Source organism: Haliotis rufescens, unplaced genomic scaffold (genome assembly GCF_023055435.1).
Source record: "Haliotis rufescens isolate VD_foot unplaced genomic scaffold, xgHalRufe1.0.p SCAF_1, whole genome shotgun sequence".
In the NCBI taxonomy this organism is placed as follows: Eukaryota; Metazoa; Mollusca; class Gastropoda; order Lepetellida; family Haliotidae; genus Haliotis; species Haliotis rufescens.
In genome coordinates, this window is record NW_025963779.1 from 62,179,824 (window position 1) to 62,203,577 (window position 23,754).

The window sequence follows — 23,754 nt, forward strand, 5'->3', positions numbered from 1 at the left end:
TTAAGATTTCTTCTCGGTTGATGATAGTAAATAATATTTCACACTTGTGAGCAGAATCTCAATGTAATGGGTCAATAATACTAATTTTGAGAGATTTTTGACTATATCATGACTCATATCACCTTGACCAGAAGTGGGATAATGCCTTTAAAATCTACAATTAATGGAATCTTAAGATTTCTTGTCGGTTGATGATAGTAAATAACATTTCAAACCTATGAACAAAGGTCTAAATGTAATGGGTCAGTATTTCTAATTTTAAGAGATTCTTGACTATATTATGACTCATATATCACCTTGACCAGAAGTGGGATAATGCCTTTAAAATCTACAATTAATGGAATCTTAAGATTTCTTCTCGGTTGATGATAGTAAATAATATTTCACGCTTGTGGACTGAATCTTAATGTAATAGGACAATATTTCTTATTTTAAGAGATTTTCTACTATATTAATACTCATATCACCTTGACCAGAAATGGGATAACACCTATAAAATCTACACTTAATGGAATCTTAAGATTTCTTCTTGGCTGATGATAGTAAATCACATTTCAAACCTGTGAGCAAAGCCTGAAGGCTATGAGTCAAGATTTCTAATTTTAAGAGATTTTTTTACTAAAATTTATATTATCATTCATATAACCTTGACCCGAAATGGGATAAAACCTACAAACTTGACAAATAATAGAATCTTAAGATTTTCTTTTGGCTGATGATAGTAAATCATATTTCAAACTTGTGAGCAGAATTTGAGTGCTTTGGGTCAATATTTCTAATTTTAAGAGATTTTTGACTAAATCCTTACTTATCTTGCCTTGACCAGAAATGGGATAACACCTTTAAACTCTACAATTAAGGTAATCTTAAGATTTTCTTTTGGCTACTGATGGTAAATCACATTTCTAACTTGTGAGCAGAATCTGAATGCCATTGACCAATATTTTTAATTTTAAAAGATTTTTTGCTATTTTATTACTCATATCCCCTAGATCAGAAATGAGATAACACCTATAAAATCTTCAGTTAACAGAATCTGAAGATTTCTTCATGACTACTGATAGTAAATAACATTTGAAACTTGTGAGCAGAATCTGAATGCAATGGGTCAATATTTCTAATTCTAAGAGATTTTCTACCATATTATTATTCATATAACCTTGACCAGAAATGGGATAACGCCTTTAAAATCTACAATTAATGGAATCTTAAGATTTTCTCTTGGCTGCTGATAGCAAAGCACATTTCTAGCTTGTGAGCAGAATCTGAATGCAATGGGTCAATATTTCTAATTTTTAAGTGAGTTGGGTTTAACACCGCTTTTAACATTATTCCAGTTATATCACGGTGTGTCAGCTTAATGTGGGAGGAAAGCCCGAAGTGTTGTGCTGACAAACCTAGAAGCATTATTGGGGTGAACCGGGATTTGAACCAACCATCATAGGTTGCTGGCGGATCCAAGGGACGCAACTCTGCACAGTGAATCGCGGCGCCTTAGACGACACGGCCACCTGTGCCCCCTCTAATTTTAAGAGATTTTTTACTATATCATCACTCATCTGCCCTTGACCAGAAATGGGATAACACCTTTAAAATCTACAATTAATGAAATCTTAAGATTTCTTCTTGGCTGATGACAGTAAATAACATTTCAAACCTGTGAGCAAAGCCTGAACACTGTGAGTCAAGATTTCTAATCTTAAAAAGATTTTTTTTATTATATTATCATTCATATCCCCCCCGACCAGAAATGGGATAACACCTTTAAAATCTACAATTAATGAAATCTTAAGATTTGTTCTTGGCTGATGATAGTAAATAACATTTCAAACCTGTGAGCAAAGCCTCAACACTTTGAGTCAAGATTTCTAATTTTAAAAGATTTTTTTACTATATTATCATTCATATAACCTTGACCAGAAATGGGATAACACCTTTAAAATCTACAATTAATGAAATCTTAAGATTTGTTCTTGGCTGATGATAGCAAATAACATTTCAAACCTGTGAGCAAAGCCTCAACACTTTGAGTCAAGATTTCTAATTTTAAAAGATTTATTTTACTATATTATTATTCATATAACCATGATAACCTTGACCAGAAATGGGATAACACCTTTAGAATCTACTATTAATGCAATCTTAAGATTTCTTCTTGGCTGATGATAGTAAATAACATTTCAAACTTGTGAGGAGAATCTGAATGCTATGGGTCAATATTGCTAATGTTAAGAGATTGTTGACTATATTATTACTCACATCCCCTCAACCAGAAGTTGCATAAATGTTATACTTTCAAGAATGAAAGGAATCTTGAGAGTTTTGTTTTCTGAACATTGTCATTCACATTTACAACCTTTGAGAAACATGTACTTTGACAATAAGCTGTGCATATGAAACTACATAGTTTAAAAAAAAGCTTCGTCCCCTTCACAGCTGTAATAGGCTAACTGATCATCATGGAGGGACTGACTGCACAATGCATGACATTGTGCTAGGTCTGTACCTGCCTTGATAGAAACCACAGAAAAAAGGTAAAAAGTAAAGGTATAATGACTTACCTACACATTCTCGTCTTTCAAAGAAATATTATCTTAGAAACTTCAGCCACTTGGCCTTCAACAGCAAGGACCAGACGACCATTTTGATCAAGTTGTAAAGGGAGGATAACTCTTACTGTTGCTTTGTCTTGCAAATTTAGATGTCAATGATGACAGAGCATGAGATAACAAGTTCAGTTCTCTATTAGTAATGGGTTTATTAAATATATGTTATCTGTCTTAAGTTGGTAATTTTGAAACCTTTCTAAATATTTCAATCATATTAAATAATATCATTTAGATTCCATATGGTCTCCCCAGAAATATGAGGACATTCTGCTGGCAAAACGGTTATGAAAGCTTCAACGTTTTTATGTCAATAAGCTACCAGGAATGGTTCAATGAGTTTCCCAGTTATTTTAATACTGACCAGGAAGGAGATTTTGTCATACCGGGTATTACATATGTATTTTTTCCTTTAAAACAATGAGAAAAAGAATAGGGTGGTGGGTGAATCAAAGGAACATTAAAGAAATCTTTTTTTAACAAGAGAAATCTTTTTCAACAATTTCTACTCTAATATTTCTATATGTAATTAGTTTCTTTTATTTTTTAATTTAGACTTCTAAGATGAAGCACAAACTTTCTCACATCCTGCATCTGCTATGCGTGGAAGCAGTTACATGTACCTCCTCCATTAATATAAGAAAAGTAGTTGCTTTTATCATCATGTACACAATAATCAAATGGAGTGATTTTGAATAATTGTTACCACTAAAATCTAACATGATAATGATGGTAATATTTACAAAAAATGACTTTGGGACTTGAGAATACAAACAAAAATACACGCATCAGTTGCCAGAGGGCTGTGAGGTGTTGGGGCTTAGAAATCCCTTGAACAGTACAAATTTAAATGTACCCCTTTCAACTCTGACATGTTGAGTATTCATTGTTTGATGTTTAATGACACACTTAGTTATATTCAAAATAATTAATATTATTATATTGATGTACATACCCTCCCACATATATTTTGTGAACATCGTGGCCTATTGTACAATGTCATGAGTATTTATTCCTAGACATTTACCTGCTGTTTTACTGTGTATGAGAAGAAATATGTCCAACTCTCATAACTCTTGCAAAATTGCATAACACAAACATCCTAGGAACTTGAATTATTACGCTTGTATCCCCACCAATGAGTGGCATAACAACTTTAAAATACATAAGTTAGATAGTTAGATAATTTTATTTTCATTTTGCTTTTGCTATTTTATAGGAAACACTGTGTTCAGAAGTGGCGAAGATAGCTATTTAACAGAAAATTTACTCTGTTATTAAACATGTCACCACCTCACAAAGGTTATGATATGATAGACAATTAAATAATACATTTGGGAGTGATATCATGGTTAGAAATTAAACATGGCAATGGGCAGTAATTACAGATAATAAGCAACACGACCATTTTTATAGGAATTGCATTTTGTCATGAGCGATATGCATAAAAAGAAGAAATTGTATTCCGCTTTAGTTCCGCATTACCACTTTTATACGCTGCTATATTTAGCTGAGAATGTCGGACATCGAGTCAGTAGCATTGCCATTGGCGCACTTTGCAGAACGGAGTAAAAATACAAAACACAAGAAGTGCAGATGATTTTGCTCTTATTAAATGTTTGTCAGTTAAACACATAGTTGCATGCCAGAGATATAATTCTCTACGATGCTTATCCCAGTTCTGGTCGCTACATACGCGGTGTCCGAAGCGTTCAAGACAGTTGCCCAGTCTACACAAGTCGACCAAGCTGACTCTGGATCTGCAAGTTACAGAGTGAAAGAAACTTATTAAAGAAAGAAAACTACTTTGAATGAATAATGTCAGAGGAAGGCTTGAGAACATTTTGTGCAGCTCTGCCAAAAATTGTATGTAGACGTACCTTTTGTTTTTACACCTACTTTGCATCAGAGACCATATAATAGTCTATTATATGGTCTCTGTTTGCATGGGCTAATAATAATAACACTGTCCTTTTATTCATCACTGTCGATCCCCAAAAGTAAGTCCTCAAATAGTTAACAAGCAGAAATATTATTAATTTTCTTGAAAGAGTTGTTATTATTTTCAACCTTTACAAAGTTGTTACTTTCAAATGTGACAACCTGTTTTCAAGCCCTTAGAGAATTAGGACCCATGAAGATCTAGGTGAGAATAGGTCGCCAGCAACCCATGCTTGCCGTAAAAGGTGACTATTCTTGTCGTAAGAGGCGACTAATGGGATTGGGTGGTCAGCCTTGCAGGCTTGGTTGATACATGTCATCGTGTCCCAATTGTGAGGATCAATGCTCAATGCTCATGATATCCATCACTGGATTGTCTGGTCCAGACTCAAATATTTACAGACCGCATTCATATGTAAAGGAAGCTGGAATATTGCTAAGTGCAGCATAAACAGCAAATAAATGAATCAAGCCCTTAGATAAAATATATTTCTTGGAGGTGGGTGGAAATTCAAAATGGATATTATCATGATTATCAGATTATGTGCACCTGCATATTTTCGCAAATGTTGATACTCAACATTCAACGTGAGTTTATGTCACCTTACCTGTCCATCATTGATTGGTTCAGCAAGTATGAGAAAGTATAGCTTGGTCTAAGTGTTGACTTGCATATTGTGCAGCTCTATTTCATGATTCGTGTGGTAATGTGCCAGCGACACTTGATAGTTGATCTTGCGTATTGCTAAAATCATGCAGCTAAAACTATAGCAGTGTTCGAAATTAAACATGAAAGTCAAGGGATCCGTGTCAAACCCTAATATTTAAAGTAACACATTTAGCTGGTCCCTAGCTGAAATACACATGAATGGAATGTGTGAGATGTGATGATGCCATGGGTAGGAGAGTGATAACGATTTTGTCACTCAGCTGTAAGAAAAACACACAAGCTTTCACTTCCATTTGCCTCTAATAAAACAACAAGACTGAACCAGTTTACTCTGAACAAGCTTGTATTGTTGGCTTCACTGTGCAGAGCTCTATTGTTTTGGTTTAAGAACTGAATCGGGCATGTGACGTCACATTCGGAAATGATTTCATGCATGATTTAAAAACACACAGAACAGACTACTCACTGTCCCTTTAAGGATCAAGGTTCCCCATTATTTTGAATCACTGCATAGTATACTCTAAGGCTGTGCAGTATTACCGGTATATCAGTAAATTGAGTTTCATTCTTACCATGATACGTATCACAATATCATGTTTTAATGCTCGGTATGTATGATTTTTATCATGTGTTTAATGTTATACATTTGCAAAAATACATGTACCTTCGAAATGTTTCCGTAATTCCAAAATGGAAGTTGGCATTCTTCTGTGGCAGTGGTGTAACACCAAGTATTACATCCTTGTGTATTTATTGAAAGAGTAAACATTATGCTGTTCCAGCATCTTGTTTTGTTCCATCTGTGAACTTCAATTGCTTCATTGATGTTTCAAATTGCTTCTGAATTCAAAATTTTGAATTATTCAGTTTATTGTGATATGTATCGCAATACCGCCTTGTGCATTGTAAAATATTGTGATACACTTTAAACATCCAATACCCATCCCTACTATGTACACTCACTCTCTACTAAACTGAAACAGTGTGTTTTGTTCTGCAGGAGCTTCATGCACACCTCAACACCAGTTTCAGCAAAGTAACACTGCAAGCACTGGTGGACAGGAAGATTCAACTTGACCCAACCTTCACCTCCCAGAAGATGACGTTCGATGGGAATGAGACTGCTGGAATAGAAGAGTAGGAAACAGATTTTCACGATTAGTCACGTTAAACACAATGAAACCTCTCATGCATGCTGAGATACTGAAACCACAAAGGGATGTGAAGCCATCTTAATAGATGATGAAACAATATCTGTGTTAGCATAAGGTATTGCTTACAAGCTTTACAACCAACGTTTCATGAACAAAGGCCTGGTAAAGTCACTTCAGATATTTTATGTTAGACCTTCGGTGGAATTTATTAAATATGAAACATCCCTTTTCAGTAAGATGCACAATGCTGACCCGTACTTGACCTTTAACATGGAGTTTTAAATCTTAGGCTAAAAAAATAACAGTTTTGACTCTCTGCAGGCACCGCCCGCACTGTGCAGCACATTTTGTTTTTATTTTCATTTCGAAATAAAACACACAAAAATCCGTTAATATTCCATGTCCAACGGTAGTCAAATACTGTATTCCAGTATTTTACTCATCAAGGAATACATTTATGTAGGGAGGCCCTTTACCAGGTTGATTGTACACATTGTTTATTTGGTTACATACAGGTATGAACAAACCCCCCATCCACACACACACACACACACACACACACACACACACACACACACCCCCCACCCCCACCCCAAAAGACTCCGTCAACCCACATTATATTTTTAAAAAACATTGCCTGAGAACCAATTCTTTTATTTTTTTTAAGCCTTACTCGATAGCATTTACTTTTGAATGAAAATGGTATGAGTGCCTGGTAATGACGGTGGCGTGGGACATACAGACCCTTTCCACACACACATTGTGTCATCAGTGGTCCATTCATGCTATTTCCATCACTAATTTGCCATCACGCCCTGTGGAATATGTTTCGTCAAATATCCGAGACTAACCATTCTCTGGAGTTGACGTTTTGAATTCACTATAAATGAACAAGTCACATGTGTTCGGGGCAGAACGTAGTAATCCCTTTTCTACTTTCCAGATCTTTCAGCAAATTCAGACAAATCCACATGGTATGCAATGACGCTCACGCTATCTACACTGTAAGTAGTGGCAAATAACAGTGTTATTTACCTTTCTCACATTTTATGTTGCCAAAATTTATAACAAGATGCAGATTCACCTGTGATCATGAATCTCAACAACATTTGGTTTTGGAATTGAGCATTGATATTTCAAGGTCATGACAAAAAAGCATAAAAAGGGGAGAATTTCTTTGTTAAAATGACTTCCTGACATCACCAAGATCTTCTTTACCTTCATGGTTTTGCTGGTCTCTGGCTAACAACATTGATGGAACAGTGTTGAACCTACTATGTGGCCGTCAAGATTATTGTGCTTACATAGCTGAGTGTGTGTTTGATTGTGTGTATACAGGTGTGCATACTTTTATGATGTTAGCCCACACACAAACCTTGCTGCACTTTTCCATGGATTCCTCACTCAGATACAGTATACTGAACCAACCAGTTCTGGTTTCTTCTCTTCATTCTGTCTCTTGGTATGACATGACTAGTGATCGAATCACTGATCTTCAATTCTCCAGGCAGACACTCTGTATCCTCTAGATCACAGCTGTTGATAGCACTTGAATTGTTTTGGATCATAAATTAGCAAGCTAATAAATTATTGCTGTATTCATCAGTACCAGTGTTTAAAAAACTTCAAACATATTTTGACATGTTTTGAAAATTATATTAAGTTTAAAGATACTATTTCTGTTGCAACTCCCTTTTGTCCTTTTATACAGTATCAGGGGATACAGGGAATATTATAATTTAATGACAGTCCCTATAACATCTCTGTCCCTCTGTGTGCAAATAACAATGATCTGTTATCTCTATAGCTGACCCATGACATCATACATGAGTTTGCTGCTGACAACGTGAAGTACCTTGAGCTCCGCTCCACCCCGAAGACAATCCCAGAGACTGGCCTGACCCCCGAGGTGTATTTGGAGTGCATGTTGAGGGCAGTGCGGGACTGTGAGGAGGGAGGGGTGGACACTGTGGTGAGGATCCTCCCTTCCATTGACCGCAGGAACGGGGTAGACGTGGCCTACAAGACAGTTGACTTGGCCTACAAGTATGCGCAGTCGTCCAATGGTGTTGTGTGTGGGATCGACTTCAGTGGAGACCCATTAGTAAGTCTTGGTATAAAAAAAATAATTTGTCTTGGTTCTCAGGTACTGCCCGCATTAACATAAGGTCCACAGCACGTTTCGTTTTTATTTCCATTTAAAAAAATATATAGAAATCCTAATACTTAAAAACAGTGCGATCCAATATGACGCACAGTTACTTCCCTTTACATGCGCGCTGCTTTATTGCACATATCGTGTTATGGTCATAGCGGCAATAGGAGTTTGTATGCTTGTTTATGTAGGGAGGCCTTTTCCCAGGTTGATGGTACACAAATGTTTATTTGGTTACATACTAGTTTGAACAAGTCACACACACAAAAAAACACCGTCCACCAGCTCACACTATGTTTTCAAAAGTCATTGCCTGAGAACCAATTCTTTTATTTTTTTAGCCTTGTGTGTAGTGCAATCAAATGGGCCACCTTTGACCTGAATTGATTGTGTGTCATCGTGGCTTATATTCTATAAACCACTGGCTTACACAGTGACATGTCAAACTTAGATATGGTGTGGTTTTACCAGTGTTCGAAATACCTGCCTGCCCGACCGTCCGAGACGGGTTGATTTCAACTCGGGCTGCCAGATTTTCAAATCCCCCTGCCCGACGGTCGGGTTATATTTCATATGTGAAAATATTCAAAATATTTCCCGATGATAAGCATTAATTCACATGTAAAGATGAATGATAAAATGTAACCAAAAAGAAACCCCGTTAGCTTATCCTGAGAAACATATGATTATAGTGGGCAGGCAGGTTTTGGTCAGGGCTGGCAAGTATTTCAGCTAGCCAGTCCTGTGGTCTGGCTGAAATTTTTTGGAGTTTCATACCCTGGTATAACTTATGCAAAAAAAATAATTGTATATTAGAGACCTTTCAAATCACAGAACAATTTGTTTATTTCATATAAAATGTGCAGTGTATTCACTGTGTGTCCAAACCATGCATTTGTGCATAATGGATGCATTTTTATGTGCCGTGCAAAACTCTGTTATGCTATTTCTTGTGGAACATTTTTGGTGAGAAAATTCATGATCTGTTGCACCAGCATGGGTGTCACCTTTAATACAGTACTTGGGGGACACTGTAATCGGAATGGCTGAAGGTACCGGTACCATATTTATTATGTTCAAAACATCAACACCAGAAAATTATCTTCCGAAACAGATTCCATTGGGCATAATAGCTAAAATACTGGTAAAAATTATATGAATAAATCACTGAACATCTGTGATGACAGCAGGTATTCACTAAAAGGGTAAGCATGACCTACCCTACAGGTACCACAGCCACTCACACCTTTTTCATGAAAATTAGTTGCCTAACGCCGCACCCAGCGATACTCCTGCCATATGACTCAGTATACTGACTGAGTTGACCAGTCCTTGTTTTAGACCCTTGTTTTAGACAATCTTTTACCATCTTTTGGTATGATGCGGCCGGGAATCAAACCCTCAACCTTCCCCTCTCTGGGACGCTCTACCAGACCACTGACGTGGTCTGTAAACAATCAAGTCTGACAGACACCATGTCAGTTAAGTGGGTGTTTCCTGTATTAGGCACCATGTTAGTTATGTGGGCGTTTCCTATAGCAGCTGCCATGTAAGTTATGTGGGTATTTCCTATATCAGGTGCCATGTCAGTTATGTGGGTATTTCCTATATCAGGTGCCATGTTAGTTATGTGGGTGTTTCCTATATCAGGTGCCATGTCAGTTATGTGGGTGTTTCCTATATCAGGCGCCATGTTAGTTATGTGGGTGTTTCCTATATCAGGCGCCATGTTAGTTATGTGGGTGTTTCCTATATCAGGTGCCATGTCAGTTATGTGGGTGTTTCCTATATCAGGCACCATGTTAGTTATGTGGGCGTTTCCTATAGCAGCTGCCATGTCAGTTATGTGGGTATTTCCTATATCAGGTGCCATGTCAGTTATGTGGGTATTTCCTATATCAGGTGCCATGTTAGTTATGTGGGTGTTTCCTATATCAGGTGCCATGTCAGTTATGTGGGTGTTTCCTATATCAGGCGCCATGTTAGTTATGTGGGTGTTTCCTATATCAGGTGCCATGTTAGTTATGTGGGTGTTTCCTATATCAGGTGCCATGTCAGTTATGTGGGTGTTTCCTATATCAGGTGCCATGTTAGTTATGTCGGTGTTTCCTATATCAGGTGCCATGTCAGTTATGTGGGTGTTTCCTATATCAGGCGCCATGTCAGTTATGTGGGTGTTTCCTATATCAGGCGCCATGTTAGTTATGTGGGTGTTTCCTATATCAGGCGCCATGTTAGTTATGTGGGTGTTTCCTATATCAGGTGCCATGTTAGTTATGTGGGTGTTTCCTATATCAGGTGCCATGTTAGTTATGTGGGTGTTTCCTATATCAGGTGCCATGTTATTTATGTGGGTGTTTCCTATATCAGGCACCATGTCAGTTATGTGGGTGTTTCCTATAGCAGGTGCCATGTTAGTTATGTGGGTGTTTCCTATAGCAGCTGCCATGTCAGTTATGTGGGTATTTCCTATATCAGGTGCCATGTTAGTTATGTGGGTGTTTCCTATATCAGGTGCAATGTTAGTTATGTGGGTGTTTCCTATAGCAGCTGCCATGTTAGTTATGTGGGTGTTTCCTATATCAGGTGCCATGTTAGTTATGTGGGTGTTTCCTATATCAGGTGCCATGTTAGTTATGTGGGTGTTTCCTATATCAGGTGCCATGTCAGTTATGTGGGTGTTTCCTATATCAGGTGCCATGTTAGTTATGTGGGTGTTTCCTATATCAGGTGCCATGTTAGTTATGTGGGTGTTTCCTATATCAGGAGCCATGTTAGTTATGTGGGTGTTTCCTATATCAGGCGCCATGTTAGTTATGTGGGTGTTTCCTATATCAGGTGCCATGTCGGTTATGTGGGTGTTTCCTATATCAGGTGCCATGTTAGTTATGTGGGTGTTTACTATATCAGGTGCCATGTTAGTTATGTGGGTGTTTCCTATATCAGGTGCCATGTTAGTTATGTGGGTGTTTCCTATAGCAGGCACCATGTTAGTTATGTGGGTGTTTCCTATATCAGGTGCCATGTTAGTTATGTGGGTGTTTCCTATAGCAGGTGCCATATCGGTTATGTGGGTGTTTCCTGTATCAGGCACCATGTTAGTTATGTGGGTGTTTCCTATAGCAGGTGCCATGTCAGTTATGTGGGTATTTCTTATAGCAGCTGCCATGTCAGTTATGTTGGTGTTTCTTGCCACAGGTTGGAGATGCTGCAGACTATGTCCCTGTGTTCCAGTATGCCCACAGCAAGGGGCTGAAGCTGGCTCTACATTTAGCTGAGGTGAGGTAACAGATTATGTAACATGCCCTTGCATCAACAGACTTAATGTTTTAAATCTATTGCATCTGTCAGGCATGAACACAAGCTGCAGGACGTGTTAGTTCCAACAAAGTGTTGTCTGACATAAAAAGTTTGTTTTGTCAACACAGTCCTGACTTGCGTATCTCAACTTGAACCTTGCACAGTTTCTAGACTTTATCCTGTTTTGCGGTAGATTGCCAGCTTCGAGGAGACCCACAAAGTCCTCCAGGGCACAACAGTAGGAAGAATAGGTCATGGGACATTCCTGCATCAGTGTCCTGAAGACTACAAGGACATAACACAATGTGTTCTTCAACAACGCATTCCCATTGGTGAGTGGTAAATATAGTCCAGGGTGCCGTTGTACAAAACACCTTAGCGCTACAACTGGTAAGTCTTTGTTAAGGTATGGGAGTTAGAATCACCTTATTGCTAAGATTGCTTTGTACAACGGCTTCTTGCCAACATTAGAGGAAAGGGTGGCCCCTTCATCTAAGGTGAAGCAATTCACTGTACAGAGTTGTGTCCCTTGGGTATGCCAGGATCATATGATCATGGGTTTGAATCCCAGATTCAACTGATTATGATTCTTGGTTTGTCTGCACTATGCCTGTCCTTGTGCGTTTTAGAAAAGCTGTATGTGTTCACAACGTGGGTTTTCCTCTCACATTTAACTGTTATACCTTTATGCAGCTAAGATACTGTTTAAAGCAGCCCTAAATCAAACTCACTAACTCCATCACTCTTAAAGACATGTAGTCCTTGAGCATGTTGAGGTGACAGTTCTGAACAAGGAGTCGACATAAGTTTGATTATTCCTCACATAGACAAATGCTTTCAGTCCAGTGGAAGGTGAGTGACAACAAGTCATTGCAGAAGAAATTCTATTCCTAGTTTCACAACACAGCAATGATGATATGAATCGTTACATACCATTGTGAAATGCCTGAGTAACTTCAGAGTAACTCCCTTGATCTGCTTCCTCCTCCGAATCAGGGGGATTACAGGGTAGAATTATGGACTCCAGATAACGTTTTGAGGCATTGAGTTTTTACTCACATGTTATCATTCACTTTGAGTATTGATTGTTTTCTTTCGGTATTCAATGCTTTTACTGCCTTGGGGCCAGTCTGTTGGGTATTTTCACACTAATGAGTAGACATTTACAAAAATAATTCTGCTTAACATTTGTTTCAGGCAACTTCTAATTTGTATCTATTCGTGTGTTGCCCCGTATTTTACTCAAACATGCAGCTAATCCAGGCGTCGATCAACAAAGTGATCTTAGTGCTAAGATGATCGTAAGACCCTTACCTTAATATAGACTTACGACAGTCGTAGCACAAAGATCACTTTGTGGAACAGGGTCCAGGAGCTCAGAGAATTCGTCCCCAGTATTTTGTGTCCCCCATTGCTTATGCTTGCAGTCACTGGTTTGTCTGGCCCAGGCTCGATTGTTTACAGACCACTGTGATATAGCTGGAATATTGCTGACTACAGCACAAAACAAACATTCATTCACTTACATACTTCTCTATTTTTCAATGATCGGTGTTCCAGAAACTTGTATGACCTCTAACTTGAAGTCCCAGACTGTGTCAGACTACAGCTCACATCACCTGGAGTACTGGCACAACAGGCAACACCCGGTCATTATCTGTGTAAGTTACCTGTATTACTACCGGGGCTGGGTCACCTGAAGTACTGGCACCGGGGCTGGGTCACCTGGAGTACTGGCACAACAAACACCCCGTCATTATCTGTGTAAGTCACCTGTATTACTACCGGGGCTGGGTCACCTGGAGTACTGGCACAACAAACACCCCGTCATTATCTGTGTAAGTCACCTGTATTACTACCGGGGCTGGGTCACCTGGAGTACTGGCACAACAAACACCCCGTCATTATCTTTGTAAGTTACCTGTATCACTATCTGGGCTGGGTCACCTGAAGTACTGGCACAACAAACACTGTGTCATTATCTGTGTAAGTTACCTGTATCACTATCTGGGCTGGGTCACCTGGAGTACTGGCACAACAAACACCCTGTCATTATCTGTGTAAGTTACCTGTATTACTACCGGGGCTGGGTCACCTCGAGTACTGGCACAACAAACACCCTGTCATTATCTGTGTAAGTTACCTGTATTACTACCGGGGCTGGGTCACCTGGAGTACTGGCACAACAAACACCGTGTCATTATCTGTGTAAGTTACCTGTATCACTATCTGGGCTGGGTCACCTGAAGTACTGGCACAACAAACACTGTGTCATTATCTGTGTAAGTTACCTGTATCACTATCTGGGCTGGGTCACCTGGAGTACTGGCACAACAAACACCCTGTCATTATCTGTGTAAGTTACCTGTATTACTACCGGGGCTGGGTCACCTGGAGTACTGGCACAACAAACACCCCGTCATTATATGTGTAAGTTACCTGTATCACTATCTGGGCTGGGTCACCTGGAGTACTGGCACAACAAACACCCTGTCATTATCTGTGTAAGTTACTTCCTTCACTATAGATACGACTCAGGAAGCTGTATGATTTAATTTCATTGGACAACCCTTATCAGTAGCTCTGTAATTTATGACGTATTCCTCCTTGGCCTAAGTAAGAAATGTAGTCCCTGAGAAAAGGAAGTCTCTCCCATTTTCCTGTAGTGCTGTAACTTATTGAGTAGAGTAATTTAAATGGGCACGCTTACAGGTTTTCTCACACTATTACTGCCATCAGACTTTGTATTAGTAACCATGCAATACTTGGACATCAAGGTCAAGGTCATCCTCAAGGTCATAACCTGAATATTGTTTTGGAACTCAAGAAGAAGTCACTGTGGGTCGATAAAGTTGTCATACAACACTTTAATGGCAGGGTCGCCCATTTGAAACCTATGTGTAAGATGAAGGTCATTTATAAAGTATATTTCCCATTTTCTCTAAAAAAAACTCTGCTGCATATGTATTTAAATCTTACACATTCAGTGGTTTTATGATTGGAAAACTTGGTTGGTATAACAAGTGGTGACAATTGTATAACAGAGGAGAGTTAAATGCTAAAACTTCTCCCCCTCTTACTTCTTTGTTCATTATAGACTGACGGGAAGGGTGTGTACCAGACCACAGTCACGGAGGAGTATGTACACGCAGCACGAGCCTTTGGACTGACACGTCTCAAGTTGTGGCAGCTCTCCCTACAGTCAATAGACCATATATTCGCAGACGAAGCAACAAAACAAACTCTCAGACGAAAGTGGGAATCTATCAAACCATCCTTTGACTTCAAGGATCGGTGATTGGAGAGACAGTAAAGCCTTCATACCACTGCATTTCACAATGAAATGTCAGCCATTATATATGTATATTAAACTGGTCAGTCCTGGACATGCTGGAGCCAATCATTGAACAGTTAAAGGGACCAATCATTGAACAGTTAAAGGGGCCAATCATTGAACAGTTAAAGGGACCAATCATTGATGGCCACAATCCACTGCAAAATCAAACGACAAATTTTAGTAGTTGCGTATCCCCACCATACTTCCCTGATATCGATGAATTATATGATCTTCAACATTATCATGATGATTACCAAATAAATATTTATGGCATCATGTTACTCAGAAATGTTATTTGGAAATAAACTTAAGGACAAGTGTTTCATTACTGTACTATTGCAGTGTTGAGTCGAGTGAGCTAAACAAATACTACTTTCAACACTATGTCCGTAGTATCATGTCTTGTAAGCAACTTGTCTTACTTTCCCTCGCCCCCCTGTGCTGTGTCTTTTTGTCCCTCGTCTCTTTCCTTTGTCTTACTTTCCCTCTAGTCTTGCCCCTCTGTGCTGGGTTTAAAGTTTTGTCCTAACAGTACTGATAACATATGCACAAGGCCTGCTAACACATTGATAATGTGATGTTTCACTGGAATTTGATGTTCAGGAGTAAAACACAAGTGTATATATAAAATAAAGCGAGTAATTACTTAAAAATGCAGGATTTGCCTTGGAAAAACATGATTTTCGAGCAAACATTCAATTTCTCCCTCATTGTATTGATATTATATAAGGGGCAGTCTAGTGGTTAAAGCATTCGCTCGTCACGATGAAGACCCGGGTTTGATTCCCAACATAGGCACAACGTGTGAGGCCCATTTCTGGCGTTCCCCGCCGTGATATTGATAAAAGTGATGTAAAACCATACTCACTCACTCACTGATATTGCAAGGGACAGTACTCACACTATCAATCACTGATTTGTCCGGTCCAGATTATTGAATTCCCTGGTGAGGTGTTCATGGTAGAAACAAAATATGGATCATTGGTGGTTCATGCTATCAACCACTGGTTTGCCTCTCCCAAACCCAACTTTCACTCCCTCATCGACTGTGATGACAATTCAGCTGTATGATCAATAAGCCAAGGTGTGCCGGTGCACCAACCAGCACATCCAGATATCTCCAAATAACAAGCAACCTACCATGCATGCTATAGAGGCAGACAGAGGTACAGAGATGGCGGATGTGGTTAAGTTGATTGATTGAGTATGGCTTTACACCGCTTTTAGCAATATCCCAAAATTATCACGGTGGGGAACACCAGAAATGGGCTTCACACATTGAACCCAGGTCGGGAATCGAACCCGGGTCTTCGGCATGACGAGCAACTGCTTACCAACTAGGCTTCCTGACTGCCCCTAGGAAGTCACTATTTGTGATGACAATGCATCACAATGGGGACGTATTGTTGAAATCAGCTTTGTCAGATCCCGTTCAGTAAGTCTCTTGAGCACACACTCAGTTTGCTTCGGTTTAGCGGACATAACTGACGACATCTCGAGTGCATGTTGGTAAAGATACACCTGTCAGTTGAATAAAGTCGGCTTCAACTTCACTCGCAGAAAGAGGAGTCTGAATGTTTGTTTCTTTATTCTCACAACATGAAACATATCCCTGTACATGAGTTACATTCAGAATTTATACATGACAGAAATAAAGTATGTACAAGAAATACACCATATTGTACACGTGGAAACAAGGCCTCTGTATATACTTCAACGTATACCCATAACAACATCATCAACAATATCATCACATACTTCAGGTTTACAGGCCCATGCAACAATATCATGTATGTAGAAACATACAACTCCAATAACTTCCTCATGTTACGCACCACACATAACTCCTGGAAATAATTCACCATCAACTGAGCTGTCCATTACAAGCATGACAATTGGGTATCCCTACATAAGCTCCATGAGAACAGCAGATCCCTGGGATATTAATACTATGTACAGTGTTAACACTGATAATCTGGACAGAACCACTCCCATATAACAAAGACCCTTTTATTTTATACTACTTAAAAGAAGTTAAGGATCACCCGATTGGTTAACATTACTATTGTTAATCTGTCCTGGTATGACACATATAACTTTAGTAATATGAAAGAATCGGGTGGTCCTTAACTTCTTTTGTGTAGTATATACAAACATTCCAAACAGTGAACAGCCAATTGCCAGGTTTCACTGTACCTCTTCAGTCGGCCTCCAGTAGTCCTATTTCTTCCGTGTCGCTGCAGCAAAGCCATGCTGAAATATTAGTGGAAAAGGGTCCTGGTTGTCCATCACATGGAAGCAGAACCATGCTGAAATGGGTACACACGACAGGGTGCTTGTCCCGTATATTCATGGCCTCCATATTTTGACATAAAATTCTACCTTAACAGAAGAGTATTCAAATCACCAATAACTGCCTCCATATTCATTATGAGCATAACTATTACATGAACAGTAAATTGTGTTGTCATGACTTGTTAAATATCCAGCTATCTGACTGGCTAGTCACTGTCCTGAAGAACCAAGCTTGCCTGTACAGATGTCATGTTTTGGTTGTTTTACAGTCTTGAAAGTCATGTCACAATTGCCTCTCTTCTCACTTTACCATACTGAGAGGCGGCTGGTGTGAAAGATGGATCAAGGTTTCAATTAGAAATATCTAACTCAAAACAAGTTGTGTGCACTGGTAACGATAACTTTGTTACCGTTTGTCTTGTTGTGTAAAAGGTCATTCATCTTGTTACAGTTTGGATAAAACGAATAACTTATTGGTTGCTGGCCTTAGCCAATTAATTAGCCACACAAGTCACTGAATATTGAGGTGCAAGTCAGATCACTCGGGAGCAGAACATACTCAGGTGCAAGTCGGATCACTCGGGAGCAGAACATACTCCGGTGCAAGTTGGATCACTCGAGAGCAGAACATACTCCGGTGCAAGCTGACATGGACACAACAGAGTAGTCAGGCATGGACCTCCTCTGATGTGACTTGGTGTGGCCACATGTGCACAGAACATTCCACTGCCACTTGTCCCACGACAGCTCAGGCACAGAACATTCTTAGCTGTGAGCTGATGTCCGGGTCCACAGACTCCATGAGCCGGTCAAAGTTGACTTGTCCGTGACTCTGCTGACATTGTGTGAGCTGTGACACCATGTAGTCCTTCAGAGACACAGAGTGAACAGGATCCTGACGAGAAAGCTGCGGAAAGACATACAGAGCATTAACAGCTGTGGAGAGATGTACAGAGCATTAACAGCTGTGGAAAGACATACAGAGCATTAACAGCAGTGGACATATGTACAGAGCATTAACAGCTGTGGAAAGACATACAGAGCATTAACAGCTGTGGAGAGATGCACAGAGCATTAACAGCTGTGGAAAGACATACAGAGCATTAACAGCTGTGGAGAGATGCACAGAGCATTAACAGCTGTGGAAAGACATACAGAGCATTAACAGCAGTGGACATATGTACAGAGCATTAACAGCCATGGAGAAATGTAACAGAGCATTAACAGCTGTGGAGAGATGCACAGAGCATTAACAGCTGTGGAGAGATGTACAGAACATTTACAGATGTGAAGAGATGTAACAGAGCATTAACAGCTGTGGAGAGATGTAACAGAGCATTAACAGCAGTGGACATGTACAGAGCATTAACAGCCGTGGAGAAATGTAACAGAGCATTAACAGCTGTGAAGAGATGCACAGAGCATTAACAGCAGTGGACATATGTACAGAGAATTAACAGCCATGGAGAAATGTAACAGAGCATTAACAGCTGTGAAGAGATGCACAGAGCACTAACAGCAGTGGACATATGTACAGAGCATTAACAGCTGTGGAGAGATGCACAGAGCATTAACAGCTGTGGAGAGATGTACAGAGCAGTAACAGCCATGAAGATATGCACAGAGCATTAACAGCTGTGGAGAGATGTAACAAAGCATTAACAGCAGTGGACATATGTACAGAGCATTAACAGCCGTCGAGAAATGTAACAGAGCATAAACAGCTGTGAAGAGATGCACAGAGCATTAACAGCAGTGGACATATGTACAGAGCATTAACAGCCATGGAGAAATGTAACAGAGCATTAACAGCTGTGAAGAGATGCACAGAGCATTAACAGCAGTTGACATATGTACAGAGCATTAACAGCTGTGGAGAGATGTAACAGAGCAGTAACAGCCATGGAGATATGCACAGAGCATTAACAGCTGTGGACAGATGCACAGAGCACTAACAGCTGTGGAGATGTACAGAGCAGTAACAGCAGTGGACATATGTACAGAGCATTAACAGCTGTGGAGAGATGCACAGAGCATTAACAGCTGTGGAGATATGTACAGAGCATTAACAGCTGTGGAGAGATGCACAGAGCATTAACAGCAGTGGAGATGTACAGAGCACTAACAGCTGTGGAGAGATGCACAGAGCACTAACAGCTGTGGAGATATGTACAGAGCAGTAACAGCCATGGAGATATGCACAGAGCATTAACAGCAGTGGAGATGTACAGAGCACTAACAGCTGTGGATATGCAAAATATAACAGCTGTATAAAGCTGCAGAGAACACAAACAGCTGTGTAGACACATATAGAGAATTTACACTTGCTTCAACCAACACTCCAACACTCGCTTCAACCCACACTACAACACTCACTTCAACCCACACTACAACACCGGCTTCAACCCACACTACAACACTCACTTCAACCCCAGTACAACACTCGCTTCAACCAACACTACAACACTCACTTCAACCAACACTACAACACTCACTTCAACCAACACTACAACACTCGCTTCAACCCACACTACAACACTCACTTCAACCCACACTATAACGCTCACTACAACACTCACTTCAACCAACACTACAACACTCGCTTCAACCCACACTACAACACTCACTTCAACCCACACTATAACGCTCACTACAACACTCACTTCAACCCACACTACAACACTCGCTTCAACCCACACTACAACACTCACTTCAACCCACACTATAACGCTCACTACAACACTCACTTCAACCCACACTACAACACTCGCTTCAACCCACACTACAACACTCACTTCAACCCACACTATAACGCTCACTACAACACTCACTTCAACCCACACTACAACACTCACTTCAACCCACACTACAACACTCACTTCAACCCACACTATAACGCTCACTACAACACTCACTTCAACCCACACTACAACACTCGCTTCAACCCACACTACAACACTCACTTCAACCCACACTATAACGCTCACTACAACACTCACTTCAACCCACACTACAACACTCGCTTCAACCCACACTACAACACTCACTTCAACCCACACTATAACGCTCACTACAACACTCACTTCAACCCACACTACAACACTCACTTCAACCCACACTACAACACTCACTTCAACCCACTCTACAACACTCACTTCAACCCACACTACAACACTCACTTCAACCCACACTACAACACTCGCTTCAACCCACACTACAACACTCACTTCAACCCACACTATAACATTCACTTCAACCCACACTACAACACTCACTTCAACCAACACTACAACACTCACTTCAACCCACACTACAACACTTACTTCAACCAACACTACAACACTCACTTCAACCCACACTACAACACTCACTTCAACCCACACTACAACACTCACTTCAACCAACACTACAACACTCACCTCAACCCACACTACAACACTCACTTCAACCCACACTACAACACTCACTTCAACCAACACTACAACACTCACTTCAACCCACACTACAACACTCACTTCAACCCACACTACAACACTCACTTCAACCCACACTATAACGCTCACTACAACACTCACTTCAACCCACACTACAACACTCGCTTCAACCCACACTACAACACTCACTTCAACCCACACTATAACGCTCACTACAACACTCACTTCAACCCACACTACAACACTCGCTTCAACCCACACTACAACACTCACTTCAACCCACACTATAACGCTCACTACAACACTCACTTCAACCCACACTACAACACTCGCTTCAACCCACACTACAACACTCACTTCAACCCACACTATAACGCTCACTACAACACTCACTTCAACCCACACTATAACGCTCACTACAACACTCACTTCAACCAACACTACAACACTCGCTTCAACCCACACTACAACACTCACTTCAACCCACACTATAACGCTCACTACAACACTCACTTCAACCCACACTACAACACTCGCTTCAACCCACACTACAACACTCACTTCAACCCACACTATAACGCTCACTACAACACTCACTTCAACCCACACTACAACACTCGCTTCAACCCACACTACAACACTCACTTCAACCCACACTATAACGCTCACTACAACACTCACTTCAACCCACACTACAACACTCACTTCAACCCACACTACAACACTCACTTCAACCCACACTATAACGCTCACTACAACACTCACTTCAACCCACACTACAACACTCGCTTCAACCCACACTACAACACTCACTTCAACCCACACTATAACGCTCACTACAACACTCACTTCAACCCACACTACAACACTCGCTTCAACCCACACTACAACACTCACTTCAACCCACACTATAACGCTCACTACAACACTCACTTCAACCCACACTACAACACTCACTTCAACCCACACTACAACACTCACTTCAACCCACTCTACAACACTCACTTCAACCCACACTACAACACTCACTTCAACCCACACTACAACACTCGCTTCAACCCACACTACAACACTCACTTCAACCCACACTATAACATTCACTTCAACCCACACTACAACACTCACTTCAACCAACACTACAACACTCACTTCAACCCACACTACAACACTTACTTCAACCAACACTACAACACTCACTTCAACCCACACTACAACACTCACTTCAACCCACACTACAACACTCACTTCAACCAACACTACAACACTCACCTCAACCCACACTACAACACTCACTTCAACCCACACTACAACACTCACTTCAACCAACACTACAACACTCACTTCAACCCACACTACAACACTCACTTCAACCCACACTACAACACTCACTTCAACCCACACTACAACACTCACTTCAACCCACACTACAACACTCACTTCAACCGACACTACAACACTCACTTCAACCCACACTACAACACTCACTTCAACCCACACTATAACGCTCACTACAACACTCACTTCAACCCACACTACAACACTCACTTCAACCCACACTACAACACTCACTTCAACCCACTCTACAACACTCACTTCAACCCACACTACAACACTCACTTCAACCCACACTACAACACTCGCTTCAACCCACACTACAACACTCACTTCAACCCACACTATAACATTCACTTCAACCCACACTACAACACTCACTTCAACCCACACTACAACACTACAACACTCACTTCAACCAACACTACAACACTCACTTCAACCCACACTACAACACTTACTTCAACCAACACTACAACACTCACTTCAACCAACACTACAACACTCACTTCAACCAACACTACAACACTCACTTCAACCAACACTACAACACTCACTTCAACCCACACTACAACACTCACTTCAACCCACACTACAACACTCACTTCAACCAACACTACAACACTCACTTCAACCCACACTACAACACTCACTTCAACCAACACTACAACACTCGCTTCAACCCACACTACAACACTCGCTTCAACCCACACTACAACACTCACTTCAACCAACACTACAACACTCACTTCAACCCACACTACAACACTCACTTCAACCCACACTACAACACTCACTTCAACCCACACTACAACACTCACTTCAACCCACACTATAACGCTCACTACAACACTCACTTCAACCCACACTACAACACTCGCTTCAACCCACACTACAACACTCACTTCAACCCACACTACAACACTCACTTCAACCCACACTACAACACTCACTTCAACCCACACTACAACACTCACTTCAACCCACACTACAACACTCACTTCAACCCACACTACAACACTCACTTCAACCAACACTACAACACTCACTTCAACCCACACTACAACACTCACTTCAACCCACACTACAACACTCACTTCAACCCACACTACAACACTCACTTCAACCCACACTACAACACTCACTTCAACCAACACTACAACACTCACTTCAACCCACACTACAACACTCACTTCAACCCACACTACAACACTCACTTCAACCCACACTACAACACTCACTTCAACCCACACTACAACAACCCACACTACAACACTCACTTCAACCCACACTACAACACTCACTTCAACCCACACTACAACACTCACTTCAACCCACACTACAACACTCACTTCAACCCACACTACAACACTCACTTCAACCCACACTACAACACTCACTTCAACCAACACTACAACACTCACTTCAACCCACACTACAACACTCACTTCAACCAACAATTTCAACAGACTGAATTTCAAACAAGTTTTGTAAACATAGTTGTATTTACCATGTTTACATACATCTTCC

General features: G+C 40.5%; 2 protein-coding genes across 4 annotated transcripts in view; one reads left to right on the forward strand and one right to left on the reverse strand.

The window, feature by feature from the left end:
* The first annotated feature begins 4,130 nt into the window (after nt 1-4,130).
* Nucleotides 4,131-15,437, forward strand: LOC125381716 (adenosine deaminase-like protein A). The gene is made up of 8 exons (XM_048399162.1): nt 4,131-4,472; nt 6,218-6,354; nt 7,315-7,375; nt 8,179-8,475; nt 11,725-11,805; nt 12,020-12,158; nt 13,387-13,487; nt 14,924-15,437. The coding sequence occupies exons 1-8, from the start codon at nt 4,425-4,427 to the stop codon at nt 15,122-15,124; spliced, it is 1,065 nt and encodes a 354-aa protein (XP_048255119.1). The 5' UTR covers nt 4,131-4,424; the 3' UTR covers nt 15,125-15,437.
* A 1,297-nt stretch (nt 15,438-16,734) lies between these two features.
* The window catches only part of LOC124112584 (importin-11-like), a 46,310-nt gene continuing 39,290 nt past the window's right edge, over nt 16,735-23,754 (reverse strand). For all 3 annotated transcript variants that reach the window (XM_048399158.1, XM_048399159.1, XM_048399155.1), the window contains exon 27: nt 16,735-18,365. In XM_048399158.1, the coding sequence (XP_048255115.1) occupies nt 18,207-18,365 (159 nt within the window). In that variant the 3' untranslated portion in view covers nt 16,735-18,206. The remainder of the gene's footprint in view (nt 18,366-23,754) is intronic.